The sequence below is a fragment of the Papio anubis genome, chromosome 9 (genome assembly GCF_008728515.1).
Source record: "Papio anubis isolate 15944 chromosome 9, Panubis1.0, whole genome shotgun sequence".
NCBI lineage: Eukaryota > Metazoa > Chordata > Mammalia > Primates > Cercopithecidae > Papio > Papio anubis.
In genome coordinates this window covers 47,427,028-47,442,620 of record NC_044984.1, presented here as the reverse complement: position 1 = coordinate 47,442,620, position 15,593 = coordinate 47,427,028, and the positions used below count along the sequence as shown (strand labels likewise).

Here is a 15,593-nt window from a genome sequence, read left to right as displayed (position 1 = left end):
TTTCTTCTTTCTCCTAAATAAAGATGGGGTCTCACTATGTTGCCAAGGCTGGTCTTGAACTCCTGGGCTCAGTTAATCCTCCCACCTTGGCCTCCCACAGTGCTGGGATTACAGGTGTGAGCCACGGTACCTGGGCCATTTCTTTTAAAATGTCTGCAGACCTGAAATTATTCATATTTGGGAAGTTAAAATTTCTTCTTATTTTTTATTGTATAAGTAATACACAGCCTTGAAGAATCTTGCAGACATAATCTTATTAATCCTTAAAGTGGCTGATCATTCAAAAGTCAATTATACATTTGTTCAATAAGCACTTATTAAGCTCCTACTGTGTGGCAGGCAGTGGCTTAGGCACTGGGAATGCAATGTTGAATGAACATGTTTCTGAATCTTAAGTTGCTCACAACTAAATGACATATTATGGGGGAGGGAAAATACAGAGAGAAGAGAAATCTGAATGTGCTTTTAAGGACCTCCTAGCCTAAGAGTGGAAGCAAGGCCTATTCTGAGGACACAGGCAGACCCCCCAAAACAGGAACAGTGGGACTTACGACAGGTGCCAGTGCTGGGGAAGGGATGTTTGGTTCCAACAGACTCCTGGAGGACTGGGATATGGAACAGGGCCGAGGAAGGGGGGTGTGGGTGAGGAGGTGAGGGAAGGGCCTTCCAAACAGGGGAATAGTCCGCTCAGAGACTCAAAATAAGAGTGAGTGTGGGGGTGAGAGGGAGCAGCTGGACGGGAGAAACTGAGCTGGGGAGGGAAGGGGCTGAGGCCCATAAACTGAGTGGGGTCATGGGCAGAGACATCTTCAATCGATGACTTGAGGGAAGCAGAGATGCAGAAATTCCAGAATGGAGCAAGTTAAGCCACCACCTCATCCTTTGTGGTAGTTCTGAGTCCATGTAAAAGAGTCACATAAAAAGATGTGATCTACTTTCTAATTCCCTGGAGGGACTTTGATGAAATTTGGATACGGGATTCATTCGAATATGACTAGAACCCATATTGATAAGACACTGTGTTCCCAGGCACACCCCTCCATTTTCTCTGAGAAGTTTCTCCCCATCTCACCTGTCCTGGCAGCAGGCTTGTCAGGGGATCGGTAGGAAAGGCAGAGATGGGCAGAGAGGCTGTCCGAAGGGAAGGAGAGAGGGAGCAGACAGATGCAGTGTACCACACTTGCAGCCAACAGCCAAGATCACAAGGACTAGGAAGACATGGATGGAGAGCAGTGGGCATAAATATGACTTCGAGTGTCCAGCTGGCAGGTGAGGAGACGTGAGTCAGAAGGTGTGGCAGCTGCTGGAGGCAGCCCTGGGAATCAGGAAGAGAGTCACGTCTAGATCTTGTTTAGGCTCTTCTGGAGGCAGATCACTCTGGGGACTCTGAGCTCCAAGGACAGTAATAAACAGCCTACTCAGAGGAGGGTGACCAGGACAGTGATGGTGGGGAACCAAAGCCTGGTCACAGGAGTACCGGTGAAAGGCCCAGGAGAGCAGACTCCGAGGGAGATGTGGCAGCTAACTGCAAAGATTTGAAAGGCTTCTGTGGGACCGCAGGAAGGGTGGCTGACTCTAGCCGATGACCTAGATTAGGCAGTGTCTTTGCAGTTAGTTGCCACATGTCCCATGAAAGGTGGGCTTCTCCTCCACATGTGGGCAGACTGTCTGCCCACCTTTCCCTTTTCTGCCTGTCCCCTGACAGGCCTGCTGCCAGGATAGGTGAAATGGGGAGAAACTTCTCAGAGAGAATACAGGGGTGTGCTTGGGAACAGAGTGTCTTATCACTACGGGTTGATACGATGTTTGCAGTTAGCTGCCACATCCCCCACAAAGACTTCTGGAGGGGCGTGCCTGGGAACACAATGTTTTATTCATATGGGTTGCTGTCTTATTCCAATGAATCCCATATCCAAATTCCATCAATATTGCTTTAGGAAGCTGCAACAAATTTGGCTCAATATAAGAAGCACCTTTCTATTGATCCTAACATGGGAGAGACTACCTGGGGAGTGATCAAATTTCAAGCAGAGATTGGCTAACCGTTTGGCAAGAGGTTGAGGGCGGGAGTGGAGATGGGTGGGGATATGCGTACGAAGGTGTCTCACATCTTTGCTGTACTGAGTTCACGTGGTGGAGCCTGAGAAAAAAAATTCTACTCTCTGTGTTATATGGGAAGAATAAGGTCAGGTGCCAGCGAAAGCTAAAGTCACAGAGAGGCCAAGGGCCCTAGCCAGGATTGTAAAATGAAGCTAAGTTTTCTGGCAGCACAGGGTCTATTACAGGGTGTGAGTTTGATTATCCCTGGGGTCATGCGTGTGTGATACTCTAAGGGGATCCAGGTTGGCTCTGATAAAAAGCACAAAGGTAAAGCCAACCACAGCTCACCTTTCTCATCCTCTCCTGAGAACTAGTTGGGATTGTCCCAGAAAATGTGGCCCTGACTTTTCTCTTCAGAATTCTTGATTTTGTCCAGTCATGGAGGCCTGGGAATCATGTGCCTGAATCTGAAGAATATTGGAATAGAGATTCCACAAGGCAGGGGCAGGAGAAATAAAGGACAGAGAGGAGAGGAGTTGGTCAAAGAAGTTATCTCAATGTCTAAATGAGTAGTCTTAATTTGAAGTTCAGGGCAAGAGGGAGTAACTCTAGGGACCTAAACAAGGAAGGCTAGCACTAAGACACTGAGGAGATTTCCTGAAACAGATAATATTTCCATCAGAGACAATAAGAAATCCCAACAGGAGAAAATGTCTCTCACTTTCAGCTCACCCCAGTGAAAACAATAAGCAATTCTATAAACCATGTAGGAAATGCTCACACGTGCAATATCTCACCTGAGTCCCACCGTACCTGGGAGTGGGGAGACCAGGTGTGGGGGTCTGAAGTCCTTCCAGGGACCACAGAGTTCTCCATCCCTGCCCCTGATCAATGCTATTCCCACAAGGCAGATACTTAGAGGGAGAGCCAAGCAGGTGCATTCATCAATCAAACCAAGAGGCTGGCAGGAGGGAGCAAGCACCTGGGTTGGTGAGAGTCCCAGGGAAAGGCCGCCAGCTACTCTTCGCTCTGAGAGGCAGGGTGGCAGGGTGGGGCACTCTGGAAATATAAATTTAATTCCACCAGCTTCTCATCCACAGAGATTTTGATCTGAGGACGTGGTGAACTGGAGGAGCAATCATTGACTCAGTAAAATTCTAACTCCATCTGACCTTGGACAAGGTGTGCGTTTCTGTGCTGGGAAAGTTCCTGGTCTAAGGAAGAGTCTCTTGAGAATGTCATCTCTTTCCAATTACCCAGCCCTTTGGCCCAGGATGCATCTTCAAATTAATGAGCCATTTGCTCATTAATTGGTCCCAGGGAAACAAGTCCAACAAATTACTGGGCATTACCCTGAACTTGAAGGTCCCTCTTCAAGGTTTCCCTGGTTGTATCAGCTTTCCGATCAGTCTGGGAAATGGATGTCTTCAGGTTGATCAATGCTGTGTTGCAGGGCTGGCTAGGAATTTGGGGTACTGGGAGGTTTTCTAGCATGGAGGACCAGATCCGAGTGGCCCAATCCCAAGCCTGGAAGGGTTTCCAAGGGGCTCTAAGTGTGCATTCTGGCCTCCACGCCTGCCCCTGTATGCTCAGCCCTCAGTGTTTGTGCCCCCCCTGCAGAGCAATCACTCTGCAGCGAGGGCAAAGGCTCCTCACATCTGGCCCCAGCTCCCTCCGGGTGCACCCAGCATCCCTTCTTCCACGTGATGGCCCCTAGCTTTCCTAGGGCAGGTCCGTGGACTCCTTAAGGCTTTCTCTCACAAGATGAGGAAATGGGCCCATGTCAAGAGCTTAAATGTCCTGTTCCAGCCTTTTCACTGTTTCCAGTAAAGCAGGGGCTTGTTCTAAAGTTTTTTTTTGTTTTGTTTTGTTTTTTTTTTGTCTGATTATTATATCAGCTTCTGGGTTCTCTCAAATGCAAGAGTGAGGGAAAAATCTTTCCTTTTTTCCTTTTTTGAGATGGAGTCTCTCTCTGTTGCCCAGGCCGGAGTGCAGTGGCATGATCTTGGCTCACTGCAAGCTCTGCCTCCTGGATTCACGCCGTTCTCCTGCCTCGGCCTCCAGAGTAGCTGGGACTACAGGCGCCTGGAACCACACTGGGCTAATTTTTTTGTATTTTTAGTAGAGACTGGGTTTCACCATGTTAGCCAGGATGGTCTCGATCTCCTGGCCTCGTGATCTGCCCACCTCAGCCTCCCAAAGTGCTGGGATAACAGGCGTGAGCCACCATGCCCGGCTCCTTTTTTCTTTATCTATCCTCTACTATGCTTCAGTTTCCCTGGAAGGTACAAAGAGCCCCCTTTTTACAGAGGAAGGAAACTTAGGCTCAGAAATGGTCAGTGACCTGCCTAGAGAAGTGCAGAATCAGGAGCGGAGCAGAGCCCAGGCCTGGCGGCCTCCATGGCACAGAGTAAGATGGGCCCCACCGCCTCTCTACTCCACGCTCATCTTTGTTTTCCTCCTTCCTGGCTTCTGCTCTGCTCCAGCCTTGCTAGTGAGTGACTCCTGGGGACCTCCTTCTTTGCCGTCTGTCCTAAATAGGGCTGCCCCTCTGTCTGCACCTCTCCCTCCTACATAAGAAGCCTTGGCCCCTCCTCTGCTGCCTGGCTGCTTTCAACATCTCACCCTACCTCCCCATTGTCTGTGATTTCTCTGCACTCCACCCAGGCCTCAGCTTTCCCCACTCCCCTGGGATTTCCCTGTCCCATGTCCCTGGTGGAGTCCCTCAGGGCTGGGTGGCTTGTCATTGCATGTCTCTCTTCACTCTTTTCTTGGTCCCATCCCACAAAAAGCTCTCAAAACATCACCACACCTGCTCCTGCCTATGCCCCACAGCGAGCCCCTGGCAGCCTCATCTCAATGATCAGTTCTGGGTTGTGTGTGTGAGTCCTTGGGTGGGGGTGTTTTGGTGCTCTGTAATCCAGCACCGCTGGGGTAACTCTCAAGTATAAGGGGACATGTGGGATGCTGGGAGGGCATCAAAAGACACAGGGGACTCAGTCTTGCTTTCAAAAGGCTTACAGAGCGATTGAAGGGCCAGGAAAGACACAGCACATGCATGAAAATGAGCCAAGCAACGCATCAATATGTACTGAGTCTGGCAGCAGCCGAGCTTGGAAAAAGAGACCAACAGAGCACTTGCCTGATGTGGATTGAGGAAAACTTCCTGTAGGAGATGGCATTTACCTGCAAGGCCTGATGGACCAAAAACAGATTCAGGACCAAATGTTCAGGAATTGAGATCTTTGGTGGCCCAGAGCTTGACTAAGGGTAGGGTTTTGTGGCAAGTTGCTGAGGCAATCAGAAGACCTTTCAGAGAAGAGAAGAGTAGAACTGGGCTTAGAAGACAGAGAGGAACAGGGATGGAAAGGGAAGAAGAGGATTGAACAGTCTGGGCAAAGCATGAGAGTGAAGTGGTCAAGGCGTGAGGCTGGGGGAGTGGGTGAGCAGGGCAAGATGTAGGAGGTGCGGGTGGTGTGAGCAGGCCGATGACAGAAGGAGCTCATGCGATGCAGTGGGCTTGGACTCTGGAGTGAGGCAAGCGTGGCTTGTCAGTTACCTGCTGGATGACCTTGGGCACATATTTCAACCTCTGTAAACCTAAGATGCCTTTTCTTTAAAATGGGGCTAAGAGCTCCCACCACACAGACTTTGTGTGGTATTTAAATGCAATGTGGTTCCTAACAACATAGTTGCTGCCTGTAGATGTTAGTGTCTCCTTCTCTCTCATTTTATCTTTATTTCATAAATGCACAGTACATAAGTAAGCCAGGAGAGAGTGTGTGGCTCGCACCTTTCCTGCATGTGGTTTTTCATATCCCACACACCCACGCTGATCCTGGGGACATCACAGGAGATGACGGGCCTGGTCTGGCAGCACTGCAGCTCCAGCTCTGTTGGGCTGCCTTGAAAATGGGCAGTGGAAAAAGAATAGGAGTTTGATTCAGCGATGGGAAGAGTCTCAGGAATTGACTTATGACTTAGACTTTTTTTTTTTACTTTTTTGGGCCTGTGCTCTCACTTCTCTGTGAGGCAGGTTAGACGGTGTGACGTTTGCGGCTCCATGGATGGGAGCATTCTGTAATTCTCTGTGTACTCGTTTACAGGGCCCAGTTCCACTTGCCTGTCTTTGAGCCTCTTCCCAGTTTAGGAGGAATATCACTTGAATTGAAATCAGAAAACCCAGGTTCTGGTCCCAGATGTGTCTTTTCCTAGCTGGAGTGTCTAGAGGAAGCCACTTAGTCTCTGAGCATCAGTTTTCTGTTTCATGAAATGGGTTGAGAACAGCTAGACTGCCCAGTTCTCAGGGCTCTTGTGGGATGCTCTTTGTGTATGTGTTTGGTGGGGTGAGCTGTGCAAATGTAAGCTATGGTGAGGTTTACGGCACTTATTCCTTCTAGTCCTGCATTTCTCCCTTCTCACAGGAGCACCTGGAGTACGTTTTGCAGCTAAGTTGTCTACCAATTCCCTGACCATCCAAACCTTTGATTTTTCTGTGTGTCAGTTTCTTAGTTCAAAGATGGGAGTGTGGATCACTGCCAGGATCTGTTTTTGGCTGGCACACACATGCACACAAACATGTGTACACACACATACTCACACCCCTCCAAAATGCTAGAAGGAATCGATGGTGCAGAACAATATGTCTCATGAGGGAGTATGCTGAACTAAAATAATTTTGATTGCCTGTCAGAAAATGATTAGGCAACAGTCATTACCATGTCAAGACTGTCCCAGTCTCCATTGTTCCTAACAAGACCTGAATTACTCATTCCCTAAAGAGATGGTTGGTTTAGCAGCCGAAGGATTTTAGTGCTAGGACAGAGTCCCAGATAGCAATGCCATGGAGATGGCGAGGGAGCGGGGTAGCAGGGGAGTGGTGAGGGGCACTTTCTTGGAGGAGGGTATAAGGCAAAAACTGTGGGAGGAGAAGAGGGACAAGGCTCAATGTGAAGAGTGCAATGGAGAGGACAAACACAGCCAGCCCGATTCAGAGTCACAGAGCAATGGGATCAGATGATCTTCACAGACTCTCTTTCTCCCATAGATCTTGCACACCATAGTGGAGACTTCCCATGTACATCTATGGTTTGCCACTTACAGAATTGCTTGGAGCCAGCTGAAGTTAGAGCTGGTTTCTTCCCTTTGAGTCTTCAATTCTGTGTTTATGTGCAGGCCTGGAGACCATGCCAGGCTTCTAAGAAGTCTTCAAATGAAAGTCTGCGTGGGGTTCTGGTCTGTCCAGATCTCAGTGCCACTATTATCCACTGACATTGATCAAGTGCTGCTCCCCAGGAAGGCCCCTGAGGTTTCCTGGTCCATTGCAATGCATGCTGGGGGCTCTTGCACTTGGGTGGAAGTAAAATCTCCTCACTAAACTCTGCACCACCAAAATCCCCTTCTCAGAATGAATTGAAGAAACATTTTCCAATGTGCGAGGAGCCAAGGATTCAGAGTGATAAAACAGGCCTTCTGCCCTCAGAACTCTCTGTGGTGGGGTACTTCCTGTGCTGTCTGGCTTTACACACAGCAGGCAGAATGACTTGAATTCGGCTGCTGTGCTGTCGTACAACATGCTGTTTAGGATCTTACACACGATAGCTAGGTATCCTTGCTTCAAATCCCAGCCACCCCACTTACCAACTGTGTAGACTTGGTCAGGTTGTTCAACCCCCTGTCTCAGTTTTCTCATTCTACAAATGGGGAGAAAAATACCATCTATCTCAAAGTTGTGAAAATTAAGCAAGTTAATACATATGTGCTACGTAGAACAGTGCCTGGTACATGGTCAGTTTTTGATACTGTTAGGTGTTATCATTATCATTATTATTACCTCCAGAAACAATTTAAACTTCTCAGATCAGGCTCTCCAGATACCTCTCATTGTCCTCCTTTCCAAATCTGCATTTATTTCTCCCTCTTTACAGTCCAGTGTGAGGCTTAAATCACCCGTCAAGCCTCACCTCTACCCCTGTGCTTTACAAAATGTCCTAGAGCTTCTGTCTACTCATCTCACTGCTCTGTGGGCTTTTTCACTCATGGGTGTTTGCATGCTATCCATTGCCACCTGTTTTCTGTTGCTGGTGTCTGTCTCCTGCTCCATCTTTGAAGAAAAGGAACAAGAAAAGTAACAACTGAGAAACAGAGACAAAAAATTGTCTCTCCCTTCTGGTTCTTCCAGACCACCCACTCATCCATCTTGTTCAATGACAGCTTCTCTTCCTTTAATTAATCAACGTGGTATATTTATAAAGATCTTTATATTTATAAAAGATCTTTAAATTTTTTAGTTATTAAAGCCCTTACTCTTTGTCAGGGTGTAACTGAGTGAGCTCTGGAGTTTGGAAGGCAGATCTTAGAAGTGGGCCAGAGAGCTCCTTCTGAGATCCAAGCACAGGGAATTGCACCTGCTGTGCATGGTAAGACAGTGTGCTTGGTAGCTCACAAGGGCAAGGTGAGAATGGAAACTTTCATACCTTTGTGATGGGGGTTATGAAATCCTACCAAGAAACACCAGGTATCAGATGTGGGGTCCTGTTTTCCCAAAGCCACAAACGCTTGAAGGAAGATCTTGTGTGATAAAATAATTACCACATGAACCAATCTTGCATGCACAGCAATTTTGAGAGCCCATCCTGGGAGCTAGGTGTGTAGTGTTTATCGTATTGTTGAGGCTCGTAAAAATCTTGTATGGCTGCAGGCAAGCCAAACCCTTGAGAGGCACTGCATCTCCGCTGACTCTGGAGGACCAAGCCCAATTGCTTCCCTGTATATAAGGGGAAGTGTCTATGCTTGGGGTAGAGGAGTGTTTAGCTCCTTCCCTTACTCTACCTTGCTCCTACTTTTCTCTAAGTCAACATGAGTCGGCAGTTTAGTTCCAGGTCTGGGTACCGAAGTGGAGGGGGCTTCAGCTCCGGCTCTGCTGGGATAGTCAACTACCAGCGCAGGACCACCAGCAGCTCCACACGCCGCAGTGGAGGAGGTGGTGGGAGATTTTCAAGCTGTGGTGGTGGTGGTGGTGGTAGCTTTGGTGCTGGTGGTGGATTTGGAAGTCGGAGTCTTGTTAACCTTGGTGGCAGTAAAAGCATCTCCATAAGTGTGGCTAGAGGAGGTGGACGTAGTGGCTTTGGCGGTGGTTATGGTCGTGGTGGCTTTGGTGGTGGTGGCTTTGGTGGTGGTGGTTTTGGTGGTGGTGGCTTTGGTGGTGGTGGCATTGGGGGTGGTGGCTTTGGTGGTTTTGGCAGTGGTGGTGGTGGTTTTGGTGGAGGTGGCTTTGGGGGTGGTGGATATGGGGGTGGTTATGGGCCTGTCTTCCCCCCTGGTGGCATACAAGAAGTCACTATCAACCAGAGCCTTCTTCAGCCCCTCAATGTGGAGATTGACCCTGAGATCCAAAAAGTGAAGTCTCGAGAAAGGGAGCAAATCAAGTCACTCAACAACCAATTTGCCTCCTTCATTGACAAGGTGAGTTTCTCTGCTCAGTGCACTGGTAGGGCTGTTGTTGGTCCACTTGGGACTGGTGCAGTCAAAATACATGTAGGTTTGAACCTCAAGTTTCCATGTTTACATGGTTAAAAGGATGTTTTGTGGAATGGTCTCCTGGGAGATATGTTAGAAGCATGCTTGTGAATGGTGCTAATGTCTCTCTCTTGGACAAAGGGTTCTGTGGTCTACCTAAAGATGGATCAGTGTGACATTAACATTTAAGTGTTTTTTATTCAGCTCTTGAGCTGAATTGAGACTCATATCTGTTGAATGAAGATAATAGAAATGGGGCTAACTGAACTTTCCAGGGTGCAAGTGAGAACCCTGGAAAGGTCTTCCTAACCATAGAAAGGGAGCTGAGTGTGAACATAGTATAGAGTATTATTGTAGCAGAAAATATGTAGTAAGTCAGTGCCAAACATCTTTTGCTGTCAGAGGGGAGCTCTGCCTTGTAATAATTTTACATTGGTACTGGATGAGGCTACAGCTTTTTTACACTAATATCTCCAAAAATCAGTTCTAAAAAAACCCAGATAAACCATTTTTTAAGTTTTTGCTTAATCATTAATAGTGCCAATCCAAGCTTATCCACAACAAATTTCAAATCCAATTTTGAATTTTCCTGATATGCTTTTGAAATGTGTGTGTGTCCTGGGGATGTAAGCCAATTTTTATGGTAATATACCTCATAAAATTTTGGAAGGCAAATCTCTTAAATACCATGCACCTATTTCGAAACATAATTGCAATAATTCTGTATGTACTTTGCTATTGGTATTTGTTTAGTTACTCCCTTCCAAGCCCTCTCTGAATTAACAAGTTGGGTTTTGTTATGCAGATAATGCTAACTTGATCATCTTCTTCCTATTTATCTGTCATGGTCAGAAGATAGGAACTGAAGTTCTTTTCCAAATGAGGCACAGGCCTCCATGGCTATGGGACCCCTTTTCTGTATCAGGAGTAATGGGGTCTTGTGTTTTTAGGTGAGGTTCCTGGAGCAGCAGAACCAGGTACTGCAAACAAAATGGGAGCTGCTGCAGCAGGTAGATACCTCCACTAGAACCCATAATTTAGAGCCCTACTTTGAGTCATTCATCAACAATCTCAGAAGGAGAGTGGACCAACTGAAGAGCGATCAATCTCGGTTGGATTCAGAACTGAAGAACATGCAGGACATGGTGGAGGATTACCGGAACAAGTAAGGGACCCTGTCTGGGCTGTTCTTAATTCTTGCTCCAAAAGAGTTCCAGAAAGTGATAAGCTAAGATCATGAAGCAGTATGTAGCTATGTCTTTTCTTAGGTTAGAGGCACATCAATTTGGCATTTTCAGAAATCTTCATTTTCTCAGGAGATGGAAATAGTTTAGTGGTTTTATTGCTCAGTAGAAAGGAGTGGCCAATATGTCCTAGGTTCATAATAGAAAGGCAGTGATAGGCAATGCCACCTTTAGTCTAGAATACTGGACTTCAGGTCTTACCCCCTCTGAATCTCCTAATTATTTCTGCTTTCCTGCAGGTATGAGGATGAAATCAACAAGCGGACAAATGCAGAGAATGAATTTGTGACCATCAAGAAGGTGAGCAAATTCTGTACAATGGAACTCACATTTGAAATAAATAATGGAAGAGAGTCTCCAATTACTAAGCAGAAAGCAGCCATGATATGGAGAGCCAGGGAGTAGACCTGAGGAGTATCTGGAGTGGGGCTGTATTTTCACATCATCATGGGCCTGGACTGATCCAGACACTTGGCTTCTCCGTATTTCTCAGCACCTTACATAGTAGGTAGAGAGGCAGGTTCTCAGCAAGCCAAGCATACTCCCTTGATGGTGGTGCTATCTGGGGGTGGGGCAGTCAGGGAACTGTGATCTACCTGGGGTAAAAAGGAGTGGAGTAGACCCAAAGCTCCTTTTTTGCTTGGAGAATCCCCTTACAGGTAATGAGAGGGAGCTGCCCTGAAGAGAATGTGCCTTCATGATGCCCTTTGTTCCTCTAGGATGTGGATAGTGCTTATATGACCAAGGTGGACCTTCAGGCCAAACTTGACAACTTGCAGCAGGAAATTGATTTCCTTACAGCACTCTACCAAGCAGTAAGTCTTCCAGTTTCAACCAAGTTTTTCTAAATGGAGAGTTTTTAAGTCTGACTCCACCATGATTCAGAAGAATAGATATTTATCTTTTATCTTCTGACTGCTTTCTCTGTCTAAGTTGTTTTTTGTTTCAGTGTTGTAAGAGTCACTAACCTATTATGTCTTGCAGGAGTTGTCTCAGATGCAGACTCAAATCAGTGAAACTAATGTCATCCTCTCTATGGACAACAACCGCAGTCTCGACCTGGACAGCATCATTGCTGAGGTCAAGGCCCAGTATGAGGAGATTGCCCAGAAGAGCAAAGCTGAGGCCGAGTCCTTGTACCAGAGCAAGGTGAGTGCGCTGAAGGCCTAGCCAGTTTCCCTGAAATGGCTTGTCTTGCTATCCTGTGTTATCTCATGTATGTGTGTCTGCGTCATGCTGAGTTCTGCCCACATTTAACAAATGCTATCTACCATCTTTAGTATGAAGAGCTGCAGATCACTGCTGGCAGACATGGGGATAGTGTGAAAAATTCAAAGATAGAAATTTCCGAGCTGAATCGTGTGATCCAGAGACTTAGATCTGAAATCGACAATGTCAAGAAGCAGGTATGTGCTTCCTCCTTCTAGCACTCAGCTGCATGGAATGGGGGTAACCCTCAGGTAAACGGTGAGTGCTTTCCTAGTTTTGAATCTTGCAATTCATACCGAGGCTACGTTATTATCCCTGGTTCCTTTTGTGACTATACTAGTTTCCAGAATGCAGCCATCATGCTGTGTTCTCTTAAAGGAAATCTGTGAGAATGGCCTAATAGAGAAAGATGGGATGGTCAATGTGAGTGATCTAGCCTATGACCCAAAGTGGACTTAAGAGTTGGGGAGTGAGAGGAAGTACAGCCAGGAGGTTTTAGAGTAGGTGTTTAGAAGAATGTCAAGTCTGTAAGGATTGTAGGAGCCTTATTCAGGGCCAAGAGAGGCTGTTGAGTTACCCCTAAGGTCTTTTAAGGAAGTCAACATGGTGATGCGTTATCCCATGTGATATGACTTAAGGCCAAGTGGTTCTGTTGGACTCATTATTGGCCTCACTGGAGTGGGGAGACCTGGGATGAGGAGGCCACGGGGGGAATGCATATTATGAGAGGATGTCACATTCTTTTTCAGATCGCCAACTTGCAGCAGTCCATCAGTGATGCAGAGCAGCGTGGCGAGAGTGCCCTCAAGGATGCCAAGAACAAGCTGAACGACCTGGAGGATGCCCTGCAGCAGGCCAAGGAAGACCTGGCCCGCCTGCTGCGTGACTACCAGGAGCTGATGAACACCAAGCTGGCCCTGGATCTGGAGATTGCCACCTACAGGACCCTCCTGGAGGGAGAGGAAAGCAGGTGAGGAAGGGACGCTGGGAGTCGAACCTCTTCTCATGGTCTTCCTTCCTTGCAAGCTGACTGTTGTTGAAGACGCAACCATCTGATTGCAGCTTGTCCTGGGTATGGGGAAATGAAAAGTACACGGAGCAGGAGGAAAGACCTAGTTTTACTTTGGGAGCTGGAGTTCCAAGCTGTTTATTTTTTTCTTCTAGGGCTGTAACATATCTAGAAAGAGCTTCGAGGTGGAGCAAATTATTCTATATCTGGGCTGCCTCAGATGGCAGCTGGCCTAAAGTCAGCACCTTTAGAGGGGGCCTTCATTGGCTGCAAGGCTCTTGTCTCATTTATATGAGAATTTGTCCCTGTTTGGCTCTTGCTGAGAAAAATGACAGGTTTGGGAGGCCTGAGGGGACTGGGTTAAGTTTCAGATCAGGTGCACTGGAGCAGCCCCAGACGGCTAGAGTCTTCAAGGTGGCGGAGCGGGGGGAATGGGGAAGGGGTTTGTGAAGCTGGAGTGTCCTAAGGAATTTTCTTCTTTTCTCCTACAGGATGTCTGGAGAATGTGCCCCGAACGTGAGCGTGTGTAAGTCCAAGCGGATTTCTTAGGGGCATGTGCAAGCTTTGTTGGGTTGGAAAGGGAGTTGAAGTTGAAAATAACTGAGCTTCTTCTTGCAGCTGTGAGCACAAGCCACACCACCATCAGTGGAGGTGGCGGCCGAGGAGGTGGCGGCGGGGGCTACGGCTCTGGAGGTGGCAGCTATGGCTCCGGAGGTGGCAGCTATGGTTCTGGAGGTGGCGGCGGCGGCGGCCGTGGCAGCTATGGCTCCGGAGGTGGCAGCTACGGCTCCGGAGGCGGCGGCGGCGGCCATGGCAGCTATGGCTCCGGAAGCAGCAGTGGGGGCTACAGAGGCGGCTCTGGAGGAGGCGGCGGCGGCAGCTCGGGCGGCCGGGGCTCTGGCGGCGGGAGCTCCGGAGGCTCCATAGGCGGCCGGGGATCCAGCTCTGGGGGTGTCAAGTCCTCTGGTGGCAGTTCCAGCGTAAAGTTTGTTTCTACCACTTACTCCGGAGTAACCAGATAAAGAGATACCCTCTGTTTCGTTAGCTCTAGTTCTCCCCAGCATCACTAACAAATATGCTTGGCAAGACCAAGGTCAATTTGTCCCAGCCTTACTGGAGAAAAGAGCTATGGTTAGTTACACTAGCTCATCCTATTCCCCCAGCTCTTTCTTTTCTGCTGTCTCCCAATGAAGTTTTCAGATCAGTGGCAGTCTCAGTCCCCTGGCTATGACCCTGCTTTGTGCTTTCCCTGAGAAACAGTTCAGCAGTGACCACCACCCACGTGACATTTCAAAGCACCTTCTTAAGCCAGCCAGAGTAGGACCAGTAAGATCCAGGGTGTGGACAGCTCCTTAGCATCTTATCTCTGTGCTGTTTTGGTTTTGTACATAAGGTGTTAGCAAGTTGTTTTTCTTTTGTGGAGAGGTCTTAAACTCCCCATTTCCTTGTTTTGCTGCAATAAACCGCATTTGAAATTCTCCATGTGTCTCAATCTCCCTTGTTTATGGCACTCTCTAATCTGGATGGGTGTTTTGTGAGGTAAAAGAAGATACTAGAGCCACATGGCATATGAGAGAGTCATGCACACAAATATGAGAAAAATGCAGAGGTCAACCAGGCAACATTTCACCAGATTGGAATCACAGAGAGAGAGCAAGCACTTTCCCAGATGGTGGGGACGTCATGGAGAAATGGGGAGACTGGGTGTCAGATTTTATTCATTTGAGAAGGCTTTCTTGAAAAGGGCAGTGAGCAAGCAGGTTGGGAGGGAGACGTGTGGCATTGAGAAGAAGGGAGAGTATGGCACGAAAAAGTAATTCTTCAAGTGGAACAGCCAGTAAGGAGGGGCATGAGTAATATAGGGTCAGCAGTTACTGCAGCCAGAATACAGACTTTGGCTTGGGGAGTTCAAGAACTACGAGTGGTAATAGAGCGTTGGATTTTCCATTTCCCTTCTCTTTTTGTGCCATCATCCAAAGCTCTGCCTAATCTAAGAAGTTCCCTTGTTGACACATATCTCATACTTGTAAAGTAGTACAAGAGGATAGCATAGTGGCCAGAAGCATGGACAGTTGAACTCAGATATGCTTGGGTTTGAATCTTACCGTCACCATTTACTAGTTCTGTAATACAGTGCAAGTTACAGACATCTCCGCACCTCAGTTTTAGTATCTCTAAATTGGGGATGATAATGCCTTCCTTGTGGGAATAGTGTGAGGATTGAATAAGATGAATACACATAGCTGAGCACATAGTAAGCACTCAATAAGTGCCAGTTTCAATGATAATAGTGATGATGATGATGATGATGATGATGGTGTAACATTGCTTGTTGGACTCCATACAGCTCAGTAGATGCTTGCTCAAAGAAACAAGTTACCATCAATTTTGTAATGATTCTATGACATGAAAAAAGCAGTCAACTTCTCTGAAGATCAATTTCCTTAGCCTCCAATTAGGAAAAGCCTTCTTAGCTCCAGAGTCCCACAGGGCTAATGGAATAAGGAGAGAATAGATCACACATGTATTATGCGAACACAACTCAGGTGAGCTCTATTCTTCCTTCTCAGTTA

The 15,593-nt window shown here is 47.4% G+C and overlaps 1 protein-coding gene across 1 annotated transcript; it reads left to right on the top strand.

Moving 5' to 3' along the window:
• The first annotated feature begins 4,214 nt into the window (after window positions 1–4,214).
• Window positions 4,215–14,500, top strand: KRT1 (keratin 1). Its single transcript, XM_003906429.5, has 9 exons — window positions 4,215–9,504; window positions 10,509–10,723; window positions 11,042–11,102; window positions 11,522–11,617; window positions 11,787–11,951; window positions 12,083–12,208; window positions 12,761–12,981; window positions 13,512–13,546; window positions 13,639–14,500. Exons 1-9 carry the CDS (start codon window positions 8,899–8,901, stop codon window positions 14,040–14,042), a joined length of 1,929 nt encoding a protein of 642 aa, XP_003906478.2. The 5' UTR covers window positions 4,215–8,898; the 3' UTR covers window positions 14,043–14,500.
• Window positions 14,501–15,593: the final 1,093 nt, after the last annotated feature.

Excerpts from the sequence above, each read along its gene's own strand:
- KRT1 (XM_003906429.5), top strand. The coding sequence starts at position 8,899 with ATGAGTCGGCAGTTTAGTTCCAGGTCTGGGTACCGAAGTGGAGGGGGC. Across the intron at positions 9,505-10,508 it reads TTGCCTCCTTCATTGACAAG|GTGAGGTTCCTGGAGCAGCA; the intron begins GTGAGTTTCTCT and ends TTGTGTTTTTAG. Across the intron at positions 10,724-11,041 it reads GTGGAGGATTACCGGAACAA|GTATGAGGATGAAATCAACA; the intron begins GTAAGGGACCCT and ends GCTTTCCTGCAG.